Source organism: Molothrus aeneus, chromosome 5 (assembly GCF_037042795.1).
Source record: "Molothrus aeneus isolate 106 chromosome 5, BPBGC_Maene_1.0, whole genome shotgun sequence".
NCBI classification, from domain to species: domain Eukaryota; kingdom Metazoa; phylum Chordata; class Aves; order Passeriformes; family Icteridae; genus Molothrus; species Molothrus aeneus.
The window spans coordinates 22,964,762-22,991,712 of NC_089650.1; the positions used below are offsets into that span (position 1 = coordinate 22,964,762).

Sequence of the window (26,951 nt, forward strand, 5' to 3'; positions counted from 1 at the left end):
TTCATCCACAGGTAAGGATGCTGGAGGATATCAGAGAGGCATTCCACACAGCCTTGGAAATTGTTGCTTCATTACTGTTTCAACAGCAACTTGCATTTTTCGTGTGGGTTGGGCCTGTTTGAAGATCTTTGTCATCATCTTTGGGACATTCAATTACTATACAGTTTCACTTATTTCATATATAAACTACTGTATATTTTGGCTGATATACAAACATTGTCATCTTGTAGGATGCTCCTATTACAGCCTGAAAAGAATGAAGCTTTTTCTGTGAATTTATTTATGGCAGCGACCAAGGACCAAGTGTTGGCATATATGTGTTGTTTGGCTTAAATAAATTTGAAATAGAATGAGTCATAGATGTAATATTGTGTGATTTAGAATACTGTTTGCTTAGCTTTAGTTGCTTAGCATGAGCAGCTGGATTTCCTGAAGCCTTGAGCCACAAGCTGTGGACTTTCATAGAGATATTTTGGCTGAAATACAGTTAATTTTCCTAGTAACTGGTACAGTGCCGTGTTTTGTCTTTAGGATGAGAAGAATATTGATAATACACTGATTGTTTAGCTGTAATATTTATCCTGACTCTAACACTTTTTTAGTTCCTCATGTTCTGCCAGTGAACAGGTGCACAAGAAGTGGAAAACAGAAGATAAGGATGCTACAACCATCAACTCAATAAAATAAGGCAATGGCCTGCCTGCATGAAGACATAGAAAGAGTCCAATATGATATTAGAAGACCCAGACCAAAAATCCCCATTGGACTAAAAAACTGCATTAAGAGCACATGAAGGGCAGGTGTGTAATCTTAAGCACATAACTGCCTGGGGATTTCTTTGTTCATGGTCCCTCTCTGAAGGCATCCAGCTCAAGCTGATGTGCTGCTGTACTCTCTATTAAATTCTTTATTTTTATAAATTCTGATGCCTGAGACTCTTTTGTAGGAAACCTATGGTTGAGTCCAAATGAGGAGGAAGTGCACCTGAGAGCATGTGTGTGTGTGTGAGTGAGGAAAGGACACTCACTGGCTGATGGAGCTGCTTACTGCAAGGGATTTTGGTCTCTGCTGGTGTAGTCTTGGGGGGATGTGTGGGTGTGGGGGCGACTGACTCCTGGAACACTGAGGCAGTGGCTTCTCTTTTCACACAAGTCATCAGAACATGACACCAAAGAGGTATAGAAAACATAAGATTGAAAAAAGATGACTTCAGGTCATCTGATTATCCCTATACAGCTAAGCATCCTAGTTTGTGACCATCAGATGGCCAAAGCATAGTTACCCTTTTCTTAAAGTAGCTAATGGTGTTAATGCTCCATCAAACTATTCCAGCCACTCTACCCCTACTTAGATTAAATTCTATTTAATTTAATGGCTTCCTAAGGCAGTGAGCTTCAATTGCAAAGAACTCCTTCAGAGGAGGGCATGTTATCACCTACACTTAGTGACCAGCCATTGGCAATATCTCCTGGTTTCCTTGAAGGATGCAGTGGAACTGAAACAAACTCCAGTCCCTATTCCTTCTGTAGAGCTTTGGTATTGTCAGATCTTCTCTTGAGACCAGGACTGCATTACAGGATAGGACAACATCATCCTAAACACTATCAGTGAAGTTACATCCTGCTGGACAGATAAATTCTAAGATACCAAAATCATTGAATCATAGGATGGTTTGTGTTAGAAAAGACCTGGAAGGTCATAGAATCATAGACTCAGAATGGGCTGGTTTGGAAGAGACCTTAAAGATTACCTAGTTCTTGACTAGAATAGCACAATATTCCTTGGGGCTAGTTTATCTTCTCAGTAAATTTTTATTTTTATAAAAATACCTGTTAATTTCAGCCCAGCATCTTTTCAGTGACTCCTCAGTCCTGCCATAACCTTGTTTTCAGATGAGACCCAGACATTCAGTGCCAAGGCTTCTTAAACAATTTTAATTTGTTTAACATCCAAAAGGCACAGGTGCATAACAACACCTGTGTCACCTAGACTAGCATGGGAAACTGCCCACACAAAAGAGTATTAAGTGAACAGGATGAGAAGAACAAAATAATAATAACAACATCAATCCTTTTCCTCAAAAAAAGCTGGGCAGAAAACCAGTGTCCCCCCCTGGGAAATCCTGCAGTGCAAAAAATGCACTTTTTAGAGTACCAAGAAATTGTAGATTTTAATAAAAAACACAAGAAGGAAGTCCTACATAGCCAAAAGCCTGAACATTAAGCCTGTTAGGAATGAAGAGTTTAACAGTACCAACCTCTGGTCAACAGAAGGTTAATAATCTGGAGTCTAGGTGAAGGTTATGAAATAGCACAATGTATATGTCAAAGTAGAAATTTATGGGGTCCATGTAAAATGCCCCAGCCTGGAATATCCTGCCTTTGGAAATAAGTAAGAAAAATAAAAAGTCTCTGTGTACATGCAAATATTTGTATACATAATGTATACATGCACATTTATGTGCATATTTAAGTATATATAACAGAATTATCACTAAATTACTAAATTGTGAGTTTTTTTCAGAACAAGGTATTATTCAATTAGCAAAAATGCATGTTTGAACAGCAATGTTGTGAACTACTGATTATTGATGACAGTCAATTATACAAAAGACTTTTCAGTATAAATCTGCAGGTACACACCTTTTCAAGTTATTCATAACGTTTTAGGAAAGCAAACAAAAAATATAATACAGATTTCTTTAGACTTGTGTGTCTGGCATATCTCTTGCTGTCAGTCAAGTGACCTGGCCAGCTGCTCATGACAGTAAAGGCTGGCTCAGTTTATGCCCCTGAGGGGGGCATAACTCAAACTTTTTGTCTCTGCAATGCAAGCACTGATACAGGAGCTCCCTTTGCTTTCAGTGAGTACCTACAAAACTTCCAGTGCACCTTAAAATTGGAGTCCCAAGTGGGATAGATTCACAGAGTATTCTGAATTGGAAGGGACCCACAAGCATCATCGAGTCCATCTCTTAAGTAAATGGCCCACACAGGGATTGAGCCCACAGCCTTGGTGTTATTAGCACTATATTCTTTCCCAAATTATGAACCAACCAAGAGTGACTGGCACAGGTGAAGATGTCTAAAGCTGAATGAGAGGCATTCCTCCATGCAGGGCTGTGCACATCTAACCTGGGGAGGTGCAGATTTGCTGAGGTGTGCCAAGCCCCTTACTGAGAGAGCAGGTTCATCCACAGTGCTCTCACAAACCTGTGGCACTGAATCCCAGCTCCTGGGGTTGAACAAAGGTGTGTCTAAAGGGAAGTCAGGGCTATGAAATAAAAGCAGTGCAGTATAGAAGAGGCATGTCATGGAGACTTTGTGCAAAAAACCCAACAAAACACCAAATGCTGCAATCATCTTTCTGAAGAACAGTTTGTTCTTCCACAGCTCTAGCCCTGGTTGGTTTGCATGAAGGATGGAGTAGCAAGAGAACTAAGCAAGTGACTTACAATTACTAATTTAGTTACAAAGCACCTCTATGTCCTGTCTGCAAAACTACTGCAAGCAAAGAGGATTACCCATGGTCACTGACCTGAAATTAGTACCTGTGTGTTCACTGAATCACAGAGTAGTTTGAGTTGGAAGGGACCTTAAGTGTCACCTAGTTCCAAGCTCCCTGCCATGGACAGGGACACCTTTCACTAGATCAGGCTGCTTCAAATCCCATGAAAGCCAGCCTTGAACACTTCCTGGGACAGAACATTCACAATTTCTCTGGGCGTCCACAACTCCTCTGTAGTTCAGAATTCAGTAGTGGGAGTGTGGGAGAGGGACACTTTTGCAGAGGCAAGATTTAAAAGGTTCAAAGGGGCACAAGAGAAGGTAGAGAGAAATGCCTCTGGTTCAGGAAAGCTTTACCCCTCAGTGCATCCCCACCAGCCAGCAGGGAGATCTGAGTGCAAACACGAGAGACACTTGAGCCAGCTTTGAAAACAATCAGCTGAGTGTTGCCTTGCAGGCTGCTGTGATGGAGAAGCAGCCCTGAAAGGAGATCACCCACGGGGAATATACAGCAAAGGTGGACAGCCCCAGCCAAGACTGTGGAGCTAGGAGAGCTGCAGCCATGACAGCTTCCCCGCTAGCTGCTCCTTCCTCTTAGCCTTCCTCACGAGCAAAGGACTGACCTGGGGCATGGACACCCTCCTCTCCTGAGCCCAGGCTCACTCCCTGCAGGAACAGCCTGGTGCCCTGCTCTGGCGCACAGCTTGATGCGGATGTCTGCCTCTGGAAAGCAGGAACTGGGAACAGCACTGAAATCCCACTCCAGCAGGACATTGATTTGGTACTAACAAGCCCCTTTATCTCCCTCAGCCACAGGCTAGCTCTTAAGAGCATTAGCAAAGGGTTGATCCATGTCACCCACTCAGCACTTTGAGCACAAGCGTGGTCATTGTGTCACGGGGCTTTTGCGGAGCCGCTCGCTCCCCGGCACGGGTGACTGCCGCAGCGCTGCCCAGCCGGGCTCAAGGCCACGCTCCTGCCGTCTGCTGGGCCCGCAGCCTCGGGCTCTTCCCACCGTCCCCAGGCATCGATCGGCAGCAGAGGGACCAGCTCGTAAACCCCGGCCGGAGAAGGTGCACAGATTCCAGGCTCCATAGAGGGAGCACTTCAGGGTCGGTCATGTCCAGGCAGATGCATTCCCAGAGGCCAGGGCGCTGCCTGCGCTCCAGCTTCCAGGAGATAAGGGGGTTTGACCCAGGGCATGCCCCAAGGCAGGCTCCTCTGTGACAGCGTTACACTGTCACACAGTCCAGCCTGCCTCACAGCTTTTACCTTTACTGCACGAGCAAACAGCAGCATCCCTGCAGTCAGATAGAGAAAAGAAAAAAAAAAAACCCAAAAATACCAAACAAAAAAAAAAACCACTAAAAACTCCCAAGAAACCAGCAATATTCACCGAGACAGGGAGGAACACACCTCCTTGGTCTGCTCTCCAGGGGGAGCCAAAGAAAGGTCACTGCTTAAGAAGGATTAACCAGAAAAGTGAAGAAATGAAAGTAGTTTCTAAGCAAGATCATTAGGAGTCATGGGAGGTTGAAACAGGTTTTCCTAAGAAATCACATAAATCCCTTGGAGAGAAGGAAGCACCAAGTCCAGAAATACTAGCCCAGCCAAAAACAAAGCAAAAAAAAAAAAAGGACTGAGAGACGGATGGACAAACAGACCAGGATTAAGGTGTTCCCACATCCAAAACCCCATGGAGGTGACAAGAAACCTCTCTGCAAGTGCAAGGAGGGCCAGAGTACTGCTGAACTACTCCAGGTGGGAGCAAGAGCAGGTCCCACCTGGGGAGGAAGGCAAGCAAGGTCCAGCCACTGCCTGGCCCCACAACTCCCACTCAGCAGATGCCCTCATCTACATCCCTGTGTTGGGATGGGATGTGACAAGAGCTCGATCCTGTCTGACATTTTTATTTCTCCTTTATGCACTACAGTAAATCACACTAAGATGGTAAGGCCACTGCTGGGTTTTAGAAATAGAAGCTGCTCACACATCCAAGCCAACATTCCCCCCCTCAGAACCCACTGGGGCAGCCATAGGCAGCCGAGCACACTGGCTACAGCTAAAGGCCACAGATACAAAAAGAGAAATGAACCAAAACTGACCCATCTCCATGCAAAGCTGTAGTTGTGCCAATGCTATTAGTGAATAACAGCCTCTAACCCTTATACCTGCAGTAAGTCCCAGGACAGGCAAGGATGCAGTACAGGAGGGGCAAAGGAGACCCACAGGCCAGGGGAGCTCCAGCAGGTGCGAGGAGGGGAGAAGACAGGGGATGCTCCAAAAGTCACCTCAAAGTCCTGCTGGTCACACAGCTGCTGTACTGGCTGCTGGGGAGAGCCCTGGCACAAAGGCATTGCCTGCTCCAAAACATCTGGCTCTCAAGCACTCAGGCAGCGTGGAGCATCTTTTCTCTTCATGGGTGTACACAAGTGAGCAGGCAGGTGGGGTAGGTAAGAGCAACTTACATTCCAGGAGGCAAGAGTTGATTGCTACTACAGCCCCTCCACCTGCAAAACATCACAGCCTGAAATGACAGGCAGAGAGATGCCAAGCAGAGAAAAGGAAACACAGATTTCTCTGCAGTTCCCATTGTGGCAAAGCCAGCAGAATTGCTGCTATGAAACCCTTTTGATTCCCATGGCTCACATCCCACTCCACTGCCATTGACAGAAAATCAGCCTTAGGTTCTGGCAGGAAGGAAGAGATGAGCACAGGAGGGTCTGCAGCATAAGAGTCTCAGCAGTGAGCTCGAGTATGGATTTTGGCAGACGGAGGAGGAGGAGGGTTCCTGATGTGCAGCTCCAGCACCTGGAGGGATGTTAACAGCCAGTCTCTGCAGACAGGGGCTGTAAAGGATGGATCCTGAGGCTTTGATCTTTCCCACACCTGTTTTCCTTCCCCGTGGGGCTCTGGAGGCGAGTGGCCAGAGCAGGGCTGGCAGTGCTAGGAGCAGGGACGCAGGGCTTGTGCCGACACGGAGGAGAGGCGAGTGCCGGCTGCTAGCTTTGCTGCTCAGGGCTTAATGCACTAAGAGCCCAGCTGATTGCTGCTCAGACGCCAAGGGAAACCGCAGGCGCTCGGGGCGGCCAGGCACCCAATGGTGCCGTGTTTCCCCAAACCATGACGGGACAAAGGCTCGGGAAATGCATCGTCCTTTGCCTGCTGCCATGGAGCTGCCTGAGCTTTGCCTGGAGTGATGCTGCTGGGCCCGGGACCGCCTCGCTCGGTGCAGGACACATCAGAAAGGGGCTGCCCAGAGACGCTGCCAACGGGACCGACGCGCAGAGCAACACCTCAGGTACTGAAATGAGCGATCCCCGCCTCTCCCTCTGCCGGGCTGCCTGGGGCCCCTCGGAGCCAGGGGGAAGGGCGCAGGGACACGGTGTGAGGGCATGATGATGCTTCTCTCGTCGGACACAGCGGCACTCCCTGTGCATGCACAGGGACCACAAGGCTTCTGTGGTGGCCACAGCAGCTCCTGTGGTATGGGAGAGATGTGTCGCCCAAACCAAACCAGAAGCACTCAGGAGGCACAGGGAGGAAACTCGACAGCTGATGTTTTCCTTTGAAAGTAAAAAGTCCCCCTCCACGTTAACATCTATGCATATGATGATGGACCAGCTGTCTGCTCAGGGTGTGGGAGCACTGAACACATCCCTACCCCTAGAGGCTGAGCTGCGACCCTTGGGAAGAAATAGAGATTTTTTTTAAAAAAGCACAAATAATCTCCAGCTGCTGAGAGGGATTATTTTTCTTTAATCCACTTTCCAGGGCAAAGCATGCACCATTCCCCAATAAGTGAGATATAGCCTCAGGGCTGCTGTGGGGTGACCACCCACCTGGGGCTGGCAGCAGCTCAGAGAGCCCATGTCATGCTCCAAACCGTGGTGACTATTGGCAAAGGTCATAACAACTGGGGCTGGACAATGTAATCATACAGGAGATCCAGTCCAGGCACTCAGCAGCCTCCCTGGCACTACTGAATTAACTCAGACATCTGCACTACCTGTTAACAGCACTGCTGAAATTAGAGAAAGTCTGATCTTAGCCGGATTTGTTCCTTATTGGCTCCACTGGACTAGAAGCCTACACCATCTCAGTAAAAGCAGAGGGAAAGCAGACCTTTCTCTCACATTAGCTTTACTATTCCACTTGGAATTCCCCACAGAAGTTACCCCCAAGCTAGATAAAGCACATTTCTGCCTGCAGGTTTTAAGTTTGGTTAACTTAGAGTTGATCATATTATTTTCCTTTAATTTAGGATATTGATACCCATGATACCTGCTACCACACCTTCTTGGCCTCATGGTAGAATATCCAGGTGGGGGAGTTGCCAAGCACATGGTCAGACTGCCATTCTTTTTGGAGCCTACCTAACTTCTGGGTCTCCCTAGGTATTAGTGCAATGCAAAAGAGATGGTCTAAGCAGGATAGTTAAGTAGCTCTGAATAGCTGTGAGTTACAGACTAGTTAAAAAATTAAAGGCTGGGATGAAAAAAAGCTTTTCTCTCTAGCAGAGTAAGAGAGTAATATTTCTTTGAGTTCCAACCAACAATATTCTCCCAGAATATCGTGTTATAAAAAAACATTCTCTTCCTTTCCCTCCTAAAAATTGCTCTCTACATAGTCCCCCTAGCCTGCAGCTTTCCAGTCTCACTTCTGCTGTTCAGTAGCTGCTCACACTGGAGAGTCTGCAACTGAAAAGCTTATTTTCCAGATAAAGCTGCTAGACTTTCTAATGCATTTCCTTTGGACTATGCAAAAAAACACACACACACACAAAAAACCAAAAAAAAAAACCCAAAAAAAACCCCAAACAAACAAAAAAAAACCAAACCACCAAACAACAAAAATGTCCCAGCGGCTTGCAGGAGTGACACAGGGGATTAGCAGCCCTTTCAACAGCATCACTGTGGGGACGTTTGTCACCACCTACGCTTAACATGTCCCCTTCTCCCCAGTGCCATGCACAGCTCTCCCCCCGCCACGCTATGGATACTACTACGTGGACAGAGGCTCAGGCGTGTCCCCGGGCTCGGTGCTGGTGTACTGGTGCCAGGAGGGATACCAGCTGGTGGGCAGCGAGAGGCTCGCCTGCCTCCGCCAGGACAGCACCTCATCCTGGAGCCACCCCCCGCCCCAGTGCCAGGGTAAGGAGCCCTCGGGTGGGACCCAGCCCCTGCCCCGCTCCCGGGGCTCGGGGGGAGCACTACCTCGGGTGGGGAGGGGCAGCACCGGCCCCCGCACGGGGCCTTCCTCACTCTGACCAAGGCAGCGGGGCCAGCAGGAGGTGGGGTGACCCGGCCGCCCTGAACGGGGACAAGGAAGGTGTGGCTTGACCCAGTCGGTGGCGGCCAGCACAGCTGAAGTGCCTGCCCCAGCAGCAGCACTGCAACAGCGTTTCAGGAGCTGCAGGAGGCACGGGGTGCCAGGGCGTGGATTCACCTGAGACCAGCTCAGCAGAGAACCAGACCCTCCCTCATTCCCAGCAGCTGCTGCTCAGGTCTCCAGGCTGGGTCAGACCCTGGTATGGCTGACACCCAGCTCCTGGGGCCAGGCACAGGGCGCCCAGGGCACTGCCAAAGCTTTCCCAGCAGGAGGAAAACTGAATTTCACAGTAACCTGGTGCATGCTGAGCACGTGCCACTTGCAAGTGACCCTCCTTAATACTTTTTAACTTTTCTTTTTTCAATATTTTAACTTTTTTCCCTTTTTAGCTGTTTTCTTTTGCCCTTTTAAATTTTTCTTTTTTACATTTTCGACGTTTTTTCCTTTTTAACTTTTCTCCCTTTTAAACTTTTTCCCCTTTTTAACTTTATTACATTTAAGTTTTTTCTACTTTCCCTGTTTAATCTTTTTCCTTTCTATTTTTAGGGCTTAATGTCTACTACCCTTATGCTTAATGCAAGACACATCAGATGCTTTATATTTTCTGCCCCGTGTGATTATTTTATATTAATTATATGAAAAGAAATATGATATGTTAATACGGGGTTTTTTCCATCAACTTTCTGGTGCATCGAGCCGGCGTGGCATCACCCACGTTCACCATTAGGTTTTATAATGGTTATTACTAAATATTCTCTGGAATGTCCCTTCGGGGTTACCTGCACGGGGGACGGCGGCCGGGAGCAAGGGTGGCTCCCTTAGCCCGGCCCCGCTCACGGCCCTTGCCCGCAGCCGCCGCGCAGCCCTCGGGCACCGGGTCCCGCATGGCGGTGGCCGCCTCGCTGCTGAGCGGAGCCGTCATCCTGGCACTGTCCGTCTCCTTCGCCGTGTGCTGCTGGCGGGACAGGGCGAGGAAGAGCCGCGGCGGGTGAGTACGGAGGCGGAGGTGGGGCGGGAGCGGTGCGGCGCGGCGCGCTCGGCAGGAGCGAGGAGCAGCTGAAGGAGTGTCGCTGCTGCCATCTGCTGAGACACGCGGGTTGTGCCCACTCGGGACACTTGAGACCCGCTTGTGCCCTTTCACAACCCTCCCGCTCACACATCTGGAACTATCAAGCATAAAAAAAGTTAAACCACAGCTCCAAAGCCAAGGTATGCGTGACTGTGGAAGGGGTTTCCATCAGTGGGGATGCTGCAGCTGGTGATTGCAGAGGGGCTCGTTACATGCCTGAGGAATGGGATGCCATACAGAGGGACATGGATAAGCTCAAGAAGTGAGACCATGGAAACCTCATGAGGTTTAACAACCAGGTGCAAGGTGCAGCACCTGGGTCAGGACAACCCCAGGTATCAACACAGGCTGTGGGGGACGAACAGATGGAGAGCAGCCCCTCTGAGAAGGACTTGGGGGTGCAGGTGGATGAGGGGCTGGACATGACCCAGGAATGGCACTCACAGCACAGAAAGCCAATTGTATCCTGGGCTGCATCCAAAACAGGGTGAGAGAGGGGATTCTACCCCTCTGGTCTGCTCCAGTAAGACCCCCACCTGCACCCCCAAGTCCTTGTACCCCTCTTTCCATCCAGCTCTGAGGTCCCTAAAGTAACAAAGACATGGACCTGTGAGTAACGCCCAGAGGATCAAAGCTGATCAGAGGGCTGGAGCACTTCTATGAGAAAGGCTGTGAGAGCTGGCATTCAGGCAGCAGCAAAAGCTCCAGGAAGATCTTACAGCAGCCTTGCAGTACTAGATGGGACCCTACAAGAAAGAGGGGTACAAGCTTTTTAACAGGGCCTGTTATGATAGGACAAGGGGCAATTTAAAGAGGATTGTCCAAGGTTGAATATAAAGAAAATGGGTTTTATAATGAGGGTGGTAAAACACTGGAACAAGTTGCCCAGAGAGGCTATAGATGCCCCATCCCTGAAAATATTCAAGGTCAGATTGGATGGAGCTCTGAGCAACCTGATCTAGTTGAAGGTGTCCCTGCTCCTTGCAGTGGGGTCACTTTAAAGGTCACTTAATTGTTCTATGATTCTGTGAGCCTGGTGATCTACAAAAAACTCCCCATTATCAGAGGAAGAAGGGAACAGATAGTACATGGAGGATGGTTAATAGGAGTATCACTTTTCTGAGGCTAACTTCAGTGCACAGCCCAGGGCTGGGGAGGGAAAAGAGGACCACTCTTCTCTGGAAATAGCTGGGAGAAAAGTCATGGTGGGAAGCAGGACTGGACAAACAGAGGTAGCAGGACCACAGTCACAGAGAACCATCTCTGCAGCAGCGCCGCCCAGTTTGCCTGGCATACACTACAGTCCAGCAAGGCCTCTTTTTTATCCTGGGCAAAGGGCACCGGATACAAAAGTAACAGGGACCATGCAGCCTAGGAGTACACCTTAACCAAGAGCCTAACTCATTATCAGAAGTGCACAAGGACAAGGAGGAAAAAAAATCCCTGCAAGCAAGAGAGAGCATCTCAGTCTTTTAACAGGCACCAAGCACACCTCTCCCCACAAGTCTGCTCTTCCCTGGGTGGTGCAGCCCTTTTCTGTGGGGCTGAAACAGCGTCAGTCCTTTCCTCTGGGAACACAGGAACGGGGTAAAAATCACTGGGTGACAGCGTTGCCTTAGGATACAAACATGCCAGGTCTTTCCAGGGGTGTGAGCAAATAGAAGCCCGACCACAGAGCCCAAAGCAAGCACCTGCATGGCATCTCTCTCACCACCCGGCAGGCAGCAGCAGCAGCGAAGGAAAGTCAGAGGATGGAAGCGTGGCCCCTCCACGGCCGAGAGGGGCAGGAACGCTTTTGGAAGACTCAAGCACTACCACCGGCGCGATTACCACCTCTCGGCCGTCTCCAGCTCCGTGTTCCCAGGGGCATTCGCAGGCTGCGATAACCTGGCTTTCCATAGGTACGGTTCAGCACCAGCCCCTGCCGCTGCCTCCCAAGCTCCTCACACAGGGACGAGCTGCTCTCAGGCTTCCCGCAGGCAGGAGCAGCCACCTGTAGAACAGCTCAAGTCCTTGAGCAGTCAATCCCCTACCTCACCCTCTGACATGCTCCCCACCTAGCCCCGACAGCAGTGAAATAATCCTTGCACCCGCTGCTCTTTTCCAAGCGGGAGGGAAGCCGGAGGCCCGGGGCTCCCTATGCCCTGCCTCAGCGGCACTGGGTAGGCTGCAGGCTCCTTACCATGGCCTGTCCCGCTTGCCTTTCCCAGCAGCCCAGCCCAGCAGCCGAAGGTGCCCGCGGGAAGATGGCGCTGCGAGGCCCCGGCGCCGCTCCGGCCCGGCCCCGCCCCGGGCAGCGGCCAGCCCTGCCAGCTGCCCCGGCACGGCCCCCGGCTGCCCCGGCACGGGCACGGCCCCCGGCTGCCCGTCGGCTGCACCGGCCTGGAGGAACACAAGCTCTTCAGCAACTTCGGAAAGCCGGTTTGAGAATTTAAACTGCCATTCCACTTCCTTCCCCCCCTCCTCCCCTTTAAACGCTATTAAATCCTTGAGCTCAGGAAAGCATTTCAGAAGAGCCAATTACTGCACCTGGCTTTTCACATGGAGAAAACCTGACACTTTTTTATATAATCCTTTTATCTCCCTCTCCTGCCCAGCAGTGCACGCTTCAAAGAGGAGTTTCCAGGTTATAAACTTCTTAAGTCAAGTCTGAGCAGTCCCAGCTTAACCTAAAGTCTATGTATAGACTTCTAGGTTTTGAACATGAGTCTGATTTTCGGTTTAGGGCTCTTTTAAAGGCTGAAAGTGTAAACAGTTACCAGGAACAAAGAATGAGATTAGATATCTGGAAGCATTTACAATTAATTGCAGTTGAATATAGATAGAGACTTAAAGGGTTTTTTCGTTGGCATTCAGAAGTCACCATATCCTCCCACTTCTATATGGACAGTCTTCGACTCGGAAGATGTACTGACAAGAGTACAAAGCTAGCCAGTCAATGGGAGGACATGAATTTATCTTTCATACAAAGAATCTAGCACATCTGAAAACAAACAAACAGAACAACACCCCCTCTGAAAGAAAAAAAAAAAAGAAAAAAGGAAAGAAAAAAACCCCAACCCAACTCTTGGGGGTTTTTCATCTCTTCTCTCCAGCATTAGAAATTCAAATCACCTGTATCAGGACCCATAGCAGGACTCAAAGAGCTAACCATCAATTGCATTCAGAAAGCAATGACACTGTATTTGTGTCCAACATCTCCTGGGTGGAAGTCCAGGGGCATGCTCCAGGAGCGTATGCAGAGCCTGGCCAGGCAGCTCCAGGACACCTCAGCCCCTGTTTGCACCCCAGGACACAGCTGTGCCCTGCAGCATGCCCGAGGCACTCTGGGCACACGGGCTTGGTGAGTACTGTGGCATCAGGTCTGTGCAGAGACACTGCTGGGACCTCAGAGGTGCTGTGGTGCTAGAGGAGCGGCTGGCAATAAGAAGGAGCACCCCAGCATGCCCTGCTGGCTCAAGGATCCAACATGTGACACTCATGCAGTCCTGCTACAAAGGCTGGGAGTTTTAGTCTGCTGACTTTGTTTCTATCAACATTTGCATTGCATTTCAAGAAAAGAAGCCTTAAAAAGATGCAAGGCAGCACTTCCTTGTGATAAGAGGACATTTGATAGATGTTGATACTGCTGCCACTTTTCCCTGGAATGAGGGCTAGGGATGCTGGTTTTTTCTCTAATAATAATAAAGGAATCTATTCCAATATTATCTCCTATGTATTTTTTTTTTTTCACATGACCAAGCTATGGGAAGTCTGGAAGCAGGTAGTAAAACTTTTACAGATCCCTATAGAATATTAATCCCGATGTTTCTGGGTGGGACGTGCCCAGCCTCGTCTGACCCTTGCTGCTGGGCCAAAGGCTGCAGCTGTGGTGTTTTCACCACAGAGATACCTTTGGCCGGCTGGGTGCTGCAGCTGGGCACTCGGAACAAATCCAGGCAAAGTAGGAACTCAGTTTACCTCTGGTGGTAAAGGTTCAGGCGACAGTGAAGAGAAAAGGAGCGGGTTCTATCGTAGAGTCTTAATCCAGAGTTTTATTTCAGCATGGTAGACCTCTGAATGTGGTAACAGCTCACCAATAGAAACCCAGCCGCATCGTCTCGTGTCCTTTTAAGCCCCGGGGACAGGGGGAGGGGAGGGACAGGTGAGGGCCAACCAGGTGTGAGGAGGGGAAAGCTCAAGGGATATGGACGCTAGGACAGGCCAATGAGCCCAGACCTGAAGGGCATCTGCCAACCACACGACGCCTTGCTGGAATGTTAAGATTGATGGACAGCTCTTAGGCAGGAGGGCAAAAGGGGGAGGGGGAAGGTTGGCACACCTGGGGGGTTGGGATAGGCGAAACAGGAAATCACACTGCAACAGATCCCTGGAAAATGATGATTTTCCAGGTAGTGGAATGGCAGTGGCCATTTACCAGCAACTACACAAGAAGGAAGAAAAATCTTTCGTTCTCTTAAGGCAACTGATGGCTTAGAAAGGACAGGGAAAACAAGACCTGCTGTGAGCTTCCCTTCAGCTCACATCCTAACCTTACCGTCTCCTCCCTCTTCTTCCAACCAAGTCTAATGCACAGGGAGGGGAATAATCCCATTTCAAGGTAAACTGTTCAAAAGAAAAATTGAATAGGATGGGAATGAGACTTTTCCTATCTATTTCTTTCTCTGTTCCTCTCCCTTGTTATGTTTTAATGAATCCAAAAAACCTCACTACAATCTTCTCTCTCTCCAAAGAGATTTTTGTTCAAAAAATATATTTGGGACTTAGTTTGTTCTCCCTTGGATCTGAGCAACGCTTTAAAACTAAAAGCGTGATTTTTTTTTGCTACATAATATTAGAGATTGACACCTGCTTTCACTATAAACTGAAATGATGCACATTGCAGATATAAAAATCTTTTGCCAAACATGTCTAGAAAGTTGCTGATTTGTCAGCAACTTCACTTCACATGAAGTGTCATGACTAAAAGCTGGCATTTTCAATAAAAAACTGACAGTAGTTTTTTGTACAGACAAAATGGTCAACTTGAATCAAACATTTTATACAATTGGTATTTAAAAAATTATTTACTTGACAAAATCGAAAAGTTACCTTGGAGTAACATTTTCCTGACTTTTTTTTTTTTTAATGCATGCATGCAAACTCTGCTTCCTAACAAAACTCTTTGATCCCAAATCATTGTCCTAGCCAAATTTCTCCAGCAAGAAAGAGCACACAGTCTTCCTCAAAAGTCATCTCAAGCAGCAGGAGAACGAAGAGAAGAAATATGGGTTAAGGGCAGGACGGTCAGCTCTATACAAGTTTCTCTATCTACCCTTTAGTCTTTGCCTCAGCTCCTCGGACCAGCGCAGCAAGAGCTGAGTGAAAGTGTGAAAAGCCACACTCAGCTTCAACTCAGGAAGGCACCATCAGTGAGGCAACAAGAAGCACAGTTTGCATTTATTTACCAAATGAGGAGGGAGGAGGAAGGCAACTCTATAGAAGCTTCAAGTAATTTGTAAACTGGAAGAAGTAAACCTCTTAGACTATAATCCCATGCATTCTTGCCATGTTACACAGAGGTTCCTGTTGGAGCCAGCATCCACTGAACCACATATATCACCTTTTTTTAAATTTTAAATTATATACATTCAATATTCTGCAGAGAGCTGGACCTTGGAACTGAAGGAAACCATCTGAAGTGGGATGGAGATAGCTGCAAGGCCAACTCATTGCCCATGCTGTCCCAGGCAAACCTCACAAGCAGTAGCTTTCTGCTGAGTGTCTGAACAAAGCACTCCCAGTTGGTTCTTTTTATAAACAGGATTTTAAGCTTCAGACTCCACGCTGTAAACCTCAGCCTGCATGCTTATCTCAAAAGAGCTAAACAAGCTTTGGTCACAACTTAAAATTCTCCTGTGAAGGCTGGTGTACCAGCCTCCTGTGACTGTTCAGCACTGGCAGAAGAGATCTCAGACTCTCTGGAGATCTGGCCAAGATTAGTGCTGGGACCTGTAACATCCAAATACTAAAGGTATGAAATTCTAAAAACACACTCATTGTGAGCTTGAAAACAATAGCCACCTTCTGGCAGTACAAGCTTTCTAGAGTAACATTTTAAGTGCTGGTAGGAAAAGGAAAGAGCTGAGCAAGTCTCATTTTCTCTCTATGCACCTCAAACACACACATTATTTGTCAAAGTTTTAAGTCTGAGGACTGGGAAAAAGAAATATCAATCTAGCAAGATTTCACAGGAGACAACAAGAGTAACTATGTGATGCCTGTATCCCACTGAAAGACTCACCTGCGTTGTAGGAGATGGAACCTCCTGACCATCAGATGTCAGGCAGACCACTCTCCCACAGATTTTAGATTAAAAAGGACTTTTCTGTACTGTTTTCCTCTGCAGTGATACTATCTCTGTTCAAATGACTTCCACACCTAAGGCACTGCATCAGACCCCCCTAGACCAGTACTGTTCATCAGCAAAGCCAGTAACAAATCTGCAGCTGCCAGGTCACCCAACTCACCTCAAACCCTCACAATGCAGCAATTCTGAGCACCACAAGTCACTCCAGCTCCCTGAACTTGTATGGCAACAACTTTGTATGGCCATTTGCATCTGAAGAGCCCTCAATTTGCCACAGAAACATAACAGCAGTGTGTCTTGGGCAAAGGCATAGCCCAGAAAAGTAGGGAAGGTAACACCTCACTCATTAACAATACTCTTGCATGTGGATCACAGCATCCTGAGGCTATGCCTTTTCTTACACTGCAACCCAAAGCTATGATGATACTTCACATTTTTATTCTTTAGAAGCTTTGTATATGGTCTCAGCTATTAAGAGAAGAGAACTCAAGAGCTCCGTCCTATTGCTGCCTGGAATCAAAAGACAAAAACTTTCCAAAAATTATTAAGAGAGATAAGATAAAAAGCAATTCTTGAATGAAAGCTTTTGGGTGCGCAGATATGGCTATATACACACCTGTGATAAAGGATTCCTACCATTTTTATAAGTGCAATTACTCATCATATCCAGCAGTGCATCCAATAGATCAGTTGCCCCAGTAACCCACCCTTAGGTCAGCCCCAGGGCTTCTTTGCCCTATTTCTTGTTATGTCTCAAGTTCTGGTGGAAAACAAGACGTCCTTGTCAGAAATTCTCTTTTTAAGAATAAGACTAAACAAAATTTCAAGAATGTGTTAGAAAGGTTTAGCTTATTGTTCTAAAATGTGAGGGCAGGAAAGGTACTAGAAACCATACAACTGTATCTTAAAAATCTACAAAGCTACAAATATACGAAAAAGCTAAGAATCTTTGGGCATGGCTATTAGTTGAACATCCCAAAGAAGGAAAAAAATGCTGAGATAAGGGCAAAGAGGAAGGAGCACAAGCTCTTACATCTGCATCTGCATTCAGCTGGAACAGATGACCATACACCAGTGAAGTGGCAAGCACACCCGCAGCTGGCCATGCAGCCACACACTACTGCAGATGTAAAGCAACAACCACTCAAACCACAGCTTCGTGCCAAACACCACTTTACAGTACAGGCTCTGGCCACACTGAGAACTCCAGCTGGACTGGAGGAGAGGTCATCCCCCTCAAGACATTACAAGTACCTATAAGCTCTTCAAGGTCAGGCTGGTGACAACCCCAGTCCCCCAACCCTTCAAGCACTCTGCCTGCCACCTCTCAGCTTCTTGACACACCTCAGTTCTGAGCAGTGAGCTTTTATACCAGCACAACAGCTTTCCCCAGAGGGAATTAGCCCCAAGCAATGCAACACCTGCCAAGCACTGGATTTCTGTGTGCTAGAGACCAACACTAGTGCCAAGCTCCTTTGCAACTAAGGCAACTTCCACATGTTCTGAGGAGAGGGATGAACAATAAGTACCCAGGAACCACAAGCTTTTAAAGTGTATTTTTCTAAGCTCTTTTACGAGCATGACCTTTTCCTCGTAAAAGAGCTTTTCTAAGCTCTTTTACGAGGAAACTGATGCATGACCATTTCCTTCCCACCAGAAGAAAAAAAAAGCCAGAAATATCCACAGCAGCATGACAACTCCACCAAATTATAAAAAACTCCAAACGAAAACAGAACAAACAAAACCACAAAGCCAAAACCATCCCCCATTTTCCCTAAAATCCAACATCTTCAATGTTTATGATTATATGAGCATCTAAGGGGAAAAGAACTTACTGAACAAGATTCTGTGATGGAGAAAAAGAAAAACAGAGTTCAGGAAATCCTCAAACGGGGACAAGGAAGGTGTGGCTTGACCCAGTCGGTGGCGGCCAGCACAGCTGAAGTGCCTGCCCCAGCAGCAGCACTGCAACAGCGTTTCAGGAGCTGCAGGAGGCACGGGGTGCCAGGGCGTGGATTCACCTGAGACCAGCTCAGCAGAGAACCAGACCCTCCCTCATTCCCAGCAGCTGCTGCTCAGGTCTCCAGGCTGGGTCAGACCCTGGTATGGCTGACACCCAGCTCCTGGGGCCAGGCACAGGGCGCCCAGGGCACTGCCAAAGCTTTCCCAGCAGGAGGAAAACTGAATTTCACAGTAACCTGGTGCATGCTGAGCACGTGCCACTTGCAAGTGACCCTCCTTAATACTTTTTAACTTTTCTTTTTTCAGTATTTTAACTTTTTTCCCTTCTTAGCTGTTTTCTTTTGCCCTTTTAAATTTTATTTTCTATTTTAATTGTGATTAAAACAGGTCTTTCAAGACACTGCATTTACAATGCCACATACGTGCTGACACTTGATTTCCAACAAGGCAATGAAAGTTTTTAAAGGAAAAAGAATTCATGCAATGGCTCTTCGCCTCAGCCAGAAGGTGACATTTTATTTTTTGCTGTATCTAGAAAAAACATAATTCCCTTGTTTGATATTAGAAAGATGGGGAGGGGAAGCCATAGGGCAGGAACCCTTACTATCAGTCCAGCACTGCTCACCCTCAAATTACTACACCTGCATTGTACATGTGTTTAAAAATGCCACACAGCTTCTTATACCAACACATTCATGGCCAACAATCCCCTTCCTTCCCTCAACACATACTCATGCACATTTTGGAAGAGAAGTCTGGCCCATCCTTTACACATTATCTACCAAATGTGTTGCCAGTCCTGTGTCACCAGCCTTTCAGTCAAGCACTGTTCTTTGCTTAACACATGAAAGAGTTGCAAGTATCCATACAATATAAGAAACAACAGACCGTGAACTAAGACAATCACACTGATGTTCTCTTTTCAGTAAATGTTCCTGTATAGAATTTCTTGCCATAGGAAAATTCCATCAATTGATTAAAATAAAATAACCAAAACCACACCAAAAACAAACCCCCAACAAAACAATAACCCACCTTCCTCCCCCTTACCAGTAAACCCAAAACTTCAGGAGAAAAACCCAGGTAAGCTCCACACAGTTGAACAGAGAGCAACACCAGGTTGGTTGCCAACTGAAGGGATGAAGAATCCACATCAGATAGTGGACACAAAAATAGGCTAAATGTGACAAAAGCTGCACCCAGCATATATCAGTCTGATCACTGATACACCTTACTGTTGGAATGCCAACGTTACCCACCAAGAAGTCTTTCTTGGGGACGCAGCACCATAAGGAGAAGAAGGCATTGTAGTTGCAAACTTTTTCCTGAAGGCTGAGAGTTTGTTGGTAGGCCAACCACACCAGGTGCTGCATGGCAGCAGGGAGGAAGTGTCTCCAAGGCAGCTAAAACCTGGTTTCCACTGGGAGCAGACCATGGGCACAGGGCTGCCACAGCACCTCCTAAACTGCAACAAAGGGACAAATAAAAAACTGAAGAAGGCAGCAGCTTCAGGGATTGCTGTGGTACATAGAAAGCAGTTGGAGCAGCTTTGGGAGCCTTGCTAATTTTCAGAGTCAGGAAGGGCACCCTTCTAAAACAAAATGTTAAAGGTGGAAAAATGCCTATCAACTGTGGAAGGAGACACAAAAAAATCCAAACCAAAGATGAATTATATCTCCTCCAACACCTCCAGCAGACAGTTCCTGCTGGGCTGCACCCCCAGTTCACTGGTACCAGTAGGCACTGCCATAGATGAGGCCATTCCAGTCTGCAGCACTTCTCTTTCCACCAGCAGCAGTTATAGGAAATGGCTGGGTGAAAAAAACATAGTTTACTTTTTGGGGAGCACTGGCATCAAAGGGTGTGCACATTCCCCCAGGTAACTAGGGCACATGACTCATCTGCAGCAATGCTGACAGATCAGAAACAGCACATAGAGGCCCTTAATATAGAGTAATAAATCCAGCACTAACATGGCAATGCAAGTGAGAGAAGAGCAAAGGCACGTAGCCACCAAGTGCTGCTTTGTGTAACAGGATATTTAGAAACATTGTGCAGATTCAAGACCTTTGCTCCTCTGTCCAGTGGCTGATTCAGCATTTGTTCCCACTTCCTGACAAGCCAGTTCCTCACCCCACCCCATCCCCATTTACGGTTCACAGTTCATCAGTGGAAATTCCCTTCCTTGCCCCTGCCCGCAGCCAACACTTTCAGAAGGCGGCCAGCCTGAACTGTACTGCTCACATCAGGTGAGAGTCCTTCTGCACAGGCATCTTTAGAATTTCAGGCTCTCTGCTGCCACTCCCATAAGCTACATCAAACAGCAGCCCAACCACAAGGTTAACAGGTTTTGAGTGTGTCTGCTTGCAAGTATAAAAGCTTACTGGAGGCCTTCTGTCCATTAAGAGCTCTTCATCCTCTGTTGTGCAGTGACATATTTTAAATTTCTACGCAAGGCTGTTGATGAACACAGGGAATTGTAACAAATTCTCTGCCATATCTTCAGGCATATTATTGTATGCTATCCACCCCAAGTGCCATGGCATTTAATTCAGAAAATACAAACAAGATTTTCATGCTTCAGATTTAAAATGATAGCACCAATAACAGTTAGAGACTGACTGCCTCGAGCTATTGCCATGAGTAAAGACAACAGAATCCCTTTAAAAGATTTAAAGTGTTATGCTTTTTCCACCCTTCAGTACAGAAGTTACCATACAAAGCAGTATTTCCAATGATAAAGTAGTTCTGGTTTAGATGAATAAGAAAACCCCAAACATGCAATGGCATACACTTTTTACCAGATGCAGTAATTAAAAATCCAAGGTTAAAAAAATCAGAAAGCAAACATGAAGTCATCATCAAGTTTTCTGTTTTATTTAAGATTTTAGTTTTAATTCTGAAGAAAGAGGTACATTTCCTTGGTTTTAGTTTTAGCGTCAGGTTATAACCATGTTTATTTATCTGTTTCTTTTTTCCTGTCTTTTCAATACTGCACAAACGTCCAGAAACTACAGGGTTAAGTAAAAGCTGCAGGCAGAGGAGGTCAGAGGTTGCTCCTGATGGTGATCATGTGGCCCCAATGCAGTGCTATCCCAGAGTGCCCAAATCAGGTGAATCGTTTTTAAAAAAAAAAAAAAAGAGAGACTGACAGAGGAGACAGAAAGACTGAAGTAAATATCACTCGTGTTTCAGCTGCTTATAATTATATTACTTATATGCTAGGTATTAAATCTGTGAATACTTTTAAACATTAAAGTTTACTTGAAATCTAAAGCCAAAATTAAAGAAAAATCTTATTCTCCCCTCTTTAAACCACTCTAGCAACATGCCAGTTACTCATAGCTATAAGTGTTTTGTCTTTCCACACACTTCATGTCAAACTCTGACTGATGCAATAAAATCCCCTGCTCAAAAAAAAAAAAAAAAAACCAACAAAAAAACAACCAACCCCAACATAGCAATTTCCCTGTGTAGTGCCACAATGAATGCAAAATAAATGCTGGGCCACTGCTTGCCCCACATGTTCAGTAACTTCATTTAAATTAAATACCTTTTTTATGTTCTTGCATTTGATTCTGCATTGCACTTTTCCCCCTACTGCAGATTGACACTTTTCCACTAGGCAGAAATACTCATGTGCAAAAGACGTAAGACAGTAATATTCTTAATATTCTCCTGAAGCATTGAGACTGCATTTTGATTTCTCTCTCTTTTTTTTTTTTCTTAGAATGGTTAGAAAGTATTTCAAACAGTGTATTTCAAACACTGTTTCTGCAGAAACTTAACAAAAAGAATGGTCATGACCCTGTGATGGCATTGCATTTGGGGGGGAAGTTTGATCAGGAACTGGATTCTTCAGAAAGAAAGATATGACAGGGAACAGTAGGTGGGCGTGGGGAGGAGTCAGGGTGGGACACTTCCTGCATTTCTAACGTTTTGGGTCTTATTTTTCTTTTTTCTTTTTTTCTTCCTTTCCTAATGACGATCCAGCGCTGAGCTCTGTAGTAGATCTGTGGGGGTTTTACTGGGGGGTCTGAAGGCTGTCTGAAAGCCTGGAGGTGGGGAATGGAAGCTGGTGGGGTTTGAAGGAGGAGAGTAGGGATTCCAACTGGCTCTGTGCAGAGGGATCTGTGTGCCGAAGGGGTTACTGTGGTGCGTCTGTGATGGCGCTGCACTGGGGCCGTCCACCTCTGTGAGGGCCTGAAGAGATTTTAGCCAATGTGGAGGATTGTCATCTTGAAGAGTGTCTAAACTGTTTCCTGTGGAGGCTGGGATACCTAAGAAAAGAAGAAAAAAACAAGGATACAGGCAAGTCAGAGGAGAAGCAACAAACTGACCATGAAGGAGGTCAATTTAACCTAGCAAAAAACAATGAAAAAACATTATTAGTTTGTACAGAAAATGCATTTTACATTATTATGCATAATTACTCTGCCCAAAAAACATTTAACATTAAACCGAGAGAGGAGAGAGTTCACCCTCAGAGTACTTCTTCAGAAAACACACATTTTTCTATCAAACATTCTGCTCAAGAACTGCCTCCTTGTCAACATACCTTACCACACTAAGCTGCCAGTACACTCATGCTTCACCTTTCATTCTGCCTACTTGACTCATGCTTCAGCCTCTCTAACAGGGAGACACAACCAGACAGCCTTATAAAAGAGAGCTTTATAAACAAGTGGAGTATGTCCCTTTTCAAATAACCAAGTCCAGTGATTGCCTCCAGTGGCTCAGGACCAGCGACGCACATACCGGACATGCCATCCAGCAGAAGGGACACCTTATAGATTGACCCTATAGGAAAGCACTGATCCACCTGACTGCCTGCAAAGGTCCTGGGCATGCATTGCAAAGGCCTAAGTGACGCTCTGTTATACCTAGAGGTTCCACAAAAATTCTTGGACCCTTGAGGTTTTGTGGATGGAAGCTGGAAGAGACCACCGCATACTGACTTTTTCTTTTTTTTTTTTCTTTTTTTTTTTTTCCAGATGTAAATCAGTTTGTGCCAAATACCCATTGGATGGTTTGCCAGTGGAGCTGAAGGAGTGAGAAACGGTTACCTGTGATGATTGCGGGGTCCATCCAGCTGCCAGGGCTGTCCCAATTCAGGCTGTCGGTGGTGGCAGTGTTGGACGTTGGTACACTGTGGTTGGCGTTGGAGGGGGAAGAAGCATTGGGCAGTCCACCAAAGTTGATGTTAATGTTCGGTAGAAGTGCCCTTAGCCCGTCCTGCCATTCCTTCATATTTAAACTCTCTACAGAACTGCTGTTGTCTGGGAGATTTACCAACAAAAAAAATGAAAGATAAAAAAATAAAAAGCTGAAGTTAGAAACAGATGTCCTTGTTTGGTGGGGTATGGGATTTTGCTTTTACTTTTTAAGCTAATCATTTAATATTTTCCCTGTCCAAAACCTAGGGTCAGTGTTTCCATGATTGATGAATTACTCAGAGGGGCTGGCAGGTTTTAAACAAAGTGTAAGGGAATGGGAGAAAGATATAACTCCTCCCCCAATATGTATTTCCCCATTTTGATCCAGAGACTCGAATAATCAAGGACACAGTGGCTCTCCCTCTATTAGTAGCAGGGGAAAATCTACCAGGTACTTGATGAGAATAACTGCTGCAATTTGGCTGCTTTATTGATGGGCAGCAGGCTCAAAAGGGTGATGTGCACCAAAATGAAGAAAGGCTAGGTAGGGCTTTGCAATAGAAATGGAACCAGGGAGGCTGAGGAAAATCACAGATGTCTTTTGTTTTGTTACAGCTTGCTCATTCACAGCCCTAGAGATGTTCTTCCGAAGGAAATGGTAATGAAGTTGGAGGGAGTGAATTTTCCTCTTGCAGTTGAAGAACAGTAGTGAAAATTCCTTAAAGACCTTTCAGAATAATTTCTGACACAACAGTATCCTCAAAACTTTGGGAACAAGCAAACCAGCCAGACACCAAAGCAGTCAAGTCTCAACTACTTGCCTCAACATTTCAAGACATATTGGTAAAGGACAACAAGATAATGTGGCTACAGCAAATGCTCCCTCAACACAAAAATCACACCATGCTATCTAGAACGGACTATCTGGTTCTGTGATCCATCTCTCGTTTTAAGTATCTCAAAGCAGGACCAACCAGACATGAGCATACCAGTATTTATCATCCCATACAGCAAGTCATACTTTATTAGCTTGTGGTCAGTTTTATTTGGAAAGGAAGAATTAGGCAGTATGTTGGCACATGCTTGTCTTTTTGACAAATATCTAGAACACAACCTTTTTTTTTTTTTCCAAACATCTCTGCCTGTCCTGATTGAGGAAAGGACCTTGATCTGAATCAGAATTGTTATAAAGAGATACTTTCCTAATACTGCTACTTCATCAACAACAGAACAGATTTAAGTCCTCCTGGAAAATTAGAGGATATCACTAACTCACAACCTTATTTTGGAGAGTAAAGAAAGCAGTCTCAATTGCTATCAAAACCTGCCCTGGCAGTTTTTGTAAAGCTGAATGTTCAGAAAAAAGTGGTGTCCTGAGCAATCACCTTTTAGTAATGAGAGGGGGAGAAAAAATCCCCAAAACCAAACAAGAAAACTACTTGAAATCCTGTCATTTCACAGCTCCTCCTTTTTTCCTTTGCAACACGATTGTACAGAATAAATGCTTTAAAGAATTCAGTGCCACACATTTTTCATCAAAACCTACAATCCTGAGATTAAAAATAATAAAACAAAGTTTTAGAAAGTATTAGTAGAAAATGTCCTCAAGAGATATGGTTCACAATCCTCTAGAACATCCATAAGCCCATTTGAAACAAGTTCTAAATTAACTTTTTGGAACAAAAGCAGCCAGCTCACGATCACAGAAATAACTGCAACAAATTCTGCATTGTACACCATTAGTTTCCACTTCTTTTCCTCACTGCTGCTTCAAAAAGCTTGTGCAAAGAAACAGCTCTGTTTAATTAATTACTTCTACTGCAATGCAAAAAGCACACAAAAATGCTTACTGCATAAGCAAACATACTCATCTCAACACCTGTGAGCTGGGGATCTGGAAAGGTCTCAGTCACGAACTTTACTAACCTCCAACACGCCCTCAAAGCTCTTGTGCAAGAAAATGAACCTGTGGTAAACTACCAGCAACATGTCATCAAGGAAGACTAAGACAAAGTCTGCAGGATGTTATAAGGAACAGGATAGGAAAATTAATGTCATAGGGCATTAGGTCTCCTTGGGCTAAGAAAATATGTATGTTTTTGTCATGTTATTCTCCATGTAAAAAAGACATAATACAGCACACATAAGGGTCAAGAAAGCTAGCAAGTGTTTAGATACAAGACTCTTATGAAATGGAAAAGGCTGGCACTTTGTGGTGAGGAAACACTGCTGTCTGAGGCAGGCATAGTGCACCACTGCTGGGTACCCTCTCTAACACAAAACAACAGGAAATAATAAACTGAGGAAGACTGTTCTTTACCTCAACTGTCTGAACAAAATCTACTTGGATTCACAGAAGTCAAGAGATGAAAGGCCTAAAAGGATACAGTACCTACCAAAATGGTGTTGTTTGCTATCTATGAGAAAGTCAGTTTGATAAAATCTTGTGCTCCTAGGTATACAAGTGACAAAATAGAGAATTACAAAAAATTTATTGTCTTTCCCAAACAGGTGTGCTTGTGAGGCTTCAAGGCAAGCCAGGACAAAAACACTGGCCCCTGACACAAAAAAAAAAAAACACCCAAGCACCTCTTTGCTGAATTCTGGCACGTTTTAAACAGCCTAAGCGAAAATGCAAATCTACCGAAGAGACAGAAGTTACTTCTACTAACTGAATGAAAACCATTTCTTCAGAAATCATTACTCATCCATCAGCTGGTTTGTTCTTCCTGTTAAATATGTCTATGCTTCATGATGAAGCTAGGACCATAGGTAAAAATGAGAAAAAGCTAGTTCTCAGTTAATACAGATGTATTTAAATGGGCATTTGCATATTATCTTTCCCTATTTCTAAAGTTAACTGGTTGGAAGAAGTAATTTTCTGACTATTAGCAGACCTTACAGTTGGACATTACAATCTAGGGGTGTGAACAACCTAGGGGTGTCAGAACCAATACAACAGTTTCCCTCTCTTGAGTAAAAATGCTGTCTCCTTCCACAGGCTAATCTTAAAAGGCTTAAAGCAGCATGCCCACTGATAGTGGGAAAACACAGAAGAAAACAGGGTAAACCCCATATGACAGCAAAGAAAGTGTTTTATAAACTAAGATAAATATGAGATTCCTCCCCTCATGCCCTTTGTCTCCCAAAACACAGAATAACCTGGTGAAGCATACTGAAAGCAGAACTATTTACATGAAAAACATTCTCAAACACACAGCCTGCACTCTGGTCTTCCTTCAATGTACATTTCATAATCCTGTCCGGTCCAGTGGAAACTTGTGTTTACAGGGGTCAACAGATCCACACTTCTAGCACTGAAATTTTCCTCTGAGGCTGTATGTTAATGTGAAATAAAAGCACTTGTATGTAAAATTTGCAAAGTCAACCACTGTTTTAGAATGAGAAAAGAAAGAAAAAGCATCACAAATGCATCTTGTCCATCCAATCTAAATAAAAAAACATTTGAAGTTAACTTAAGAAAAAGAATACATTCTGAGAAGCCTGAACATTAATTTGTATAAAACTAGTCACTTAATGAATTTCTAAATAAAATCATGGCCCCATTATCACATCCC

At 45.5% G+C, this 26,951-nt stretch overlaps 1 protein-coding gene and 1 pseudogene across 5 annotated transcripts in view; one reads left to right on the forward strand and one right to left on the reverse strand.

Moving 5' to 3' along the window:
- Window positions 1–6,629: 6,629 nt before the first annotated feature.
- On the forward strand, window positions 6,630–12,333 carry LOC136557102 (sushi domain-containing protein 3-like; annotated as a pseudogene).
- A 9,300-nt stretch (window positions 12,334–21,633) lies between these two features.
- CNOT4 (CCR4-NOT transcription complex subunit 4) overlaps window positions 21,634–26,951 on the reverse strand; it is an 82,750-nt gene continuing 77,432 nt past the window's right edge. For 3 of the 5 annotated variants that reach the window (XM_066549856.1, XM_066549854.1, XM_066549853.1), the window contains 2 exons: window positions 23,284–23,496; window positions 21,634–22,497 (listed from right to left, as the gene is read on the reverse strand). In XM_066549856.1, the coding sequence (XP_066405953.1) occupies window positions 22,196–22,497; window positions 23,284–23,496 (515 nt within the window). In that variant the 3' untranslated portion in view covers window positions 21,634–22,195. The remainder of the gene's footprint in view (window positions 22,498–23,283; window positions 23,497–26,951) is intronic. The other 2 variants (XM_066549858.1, XM_066549857.1) reach the window with 1 other exon arrangement.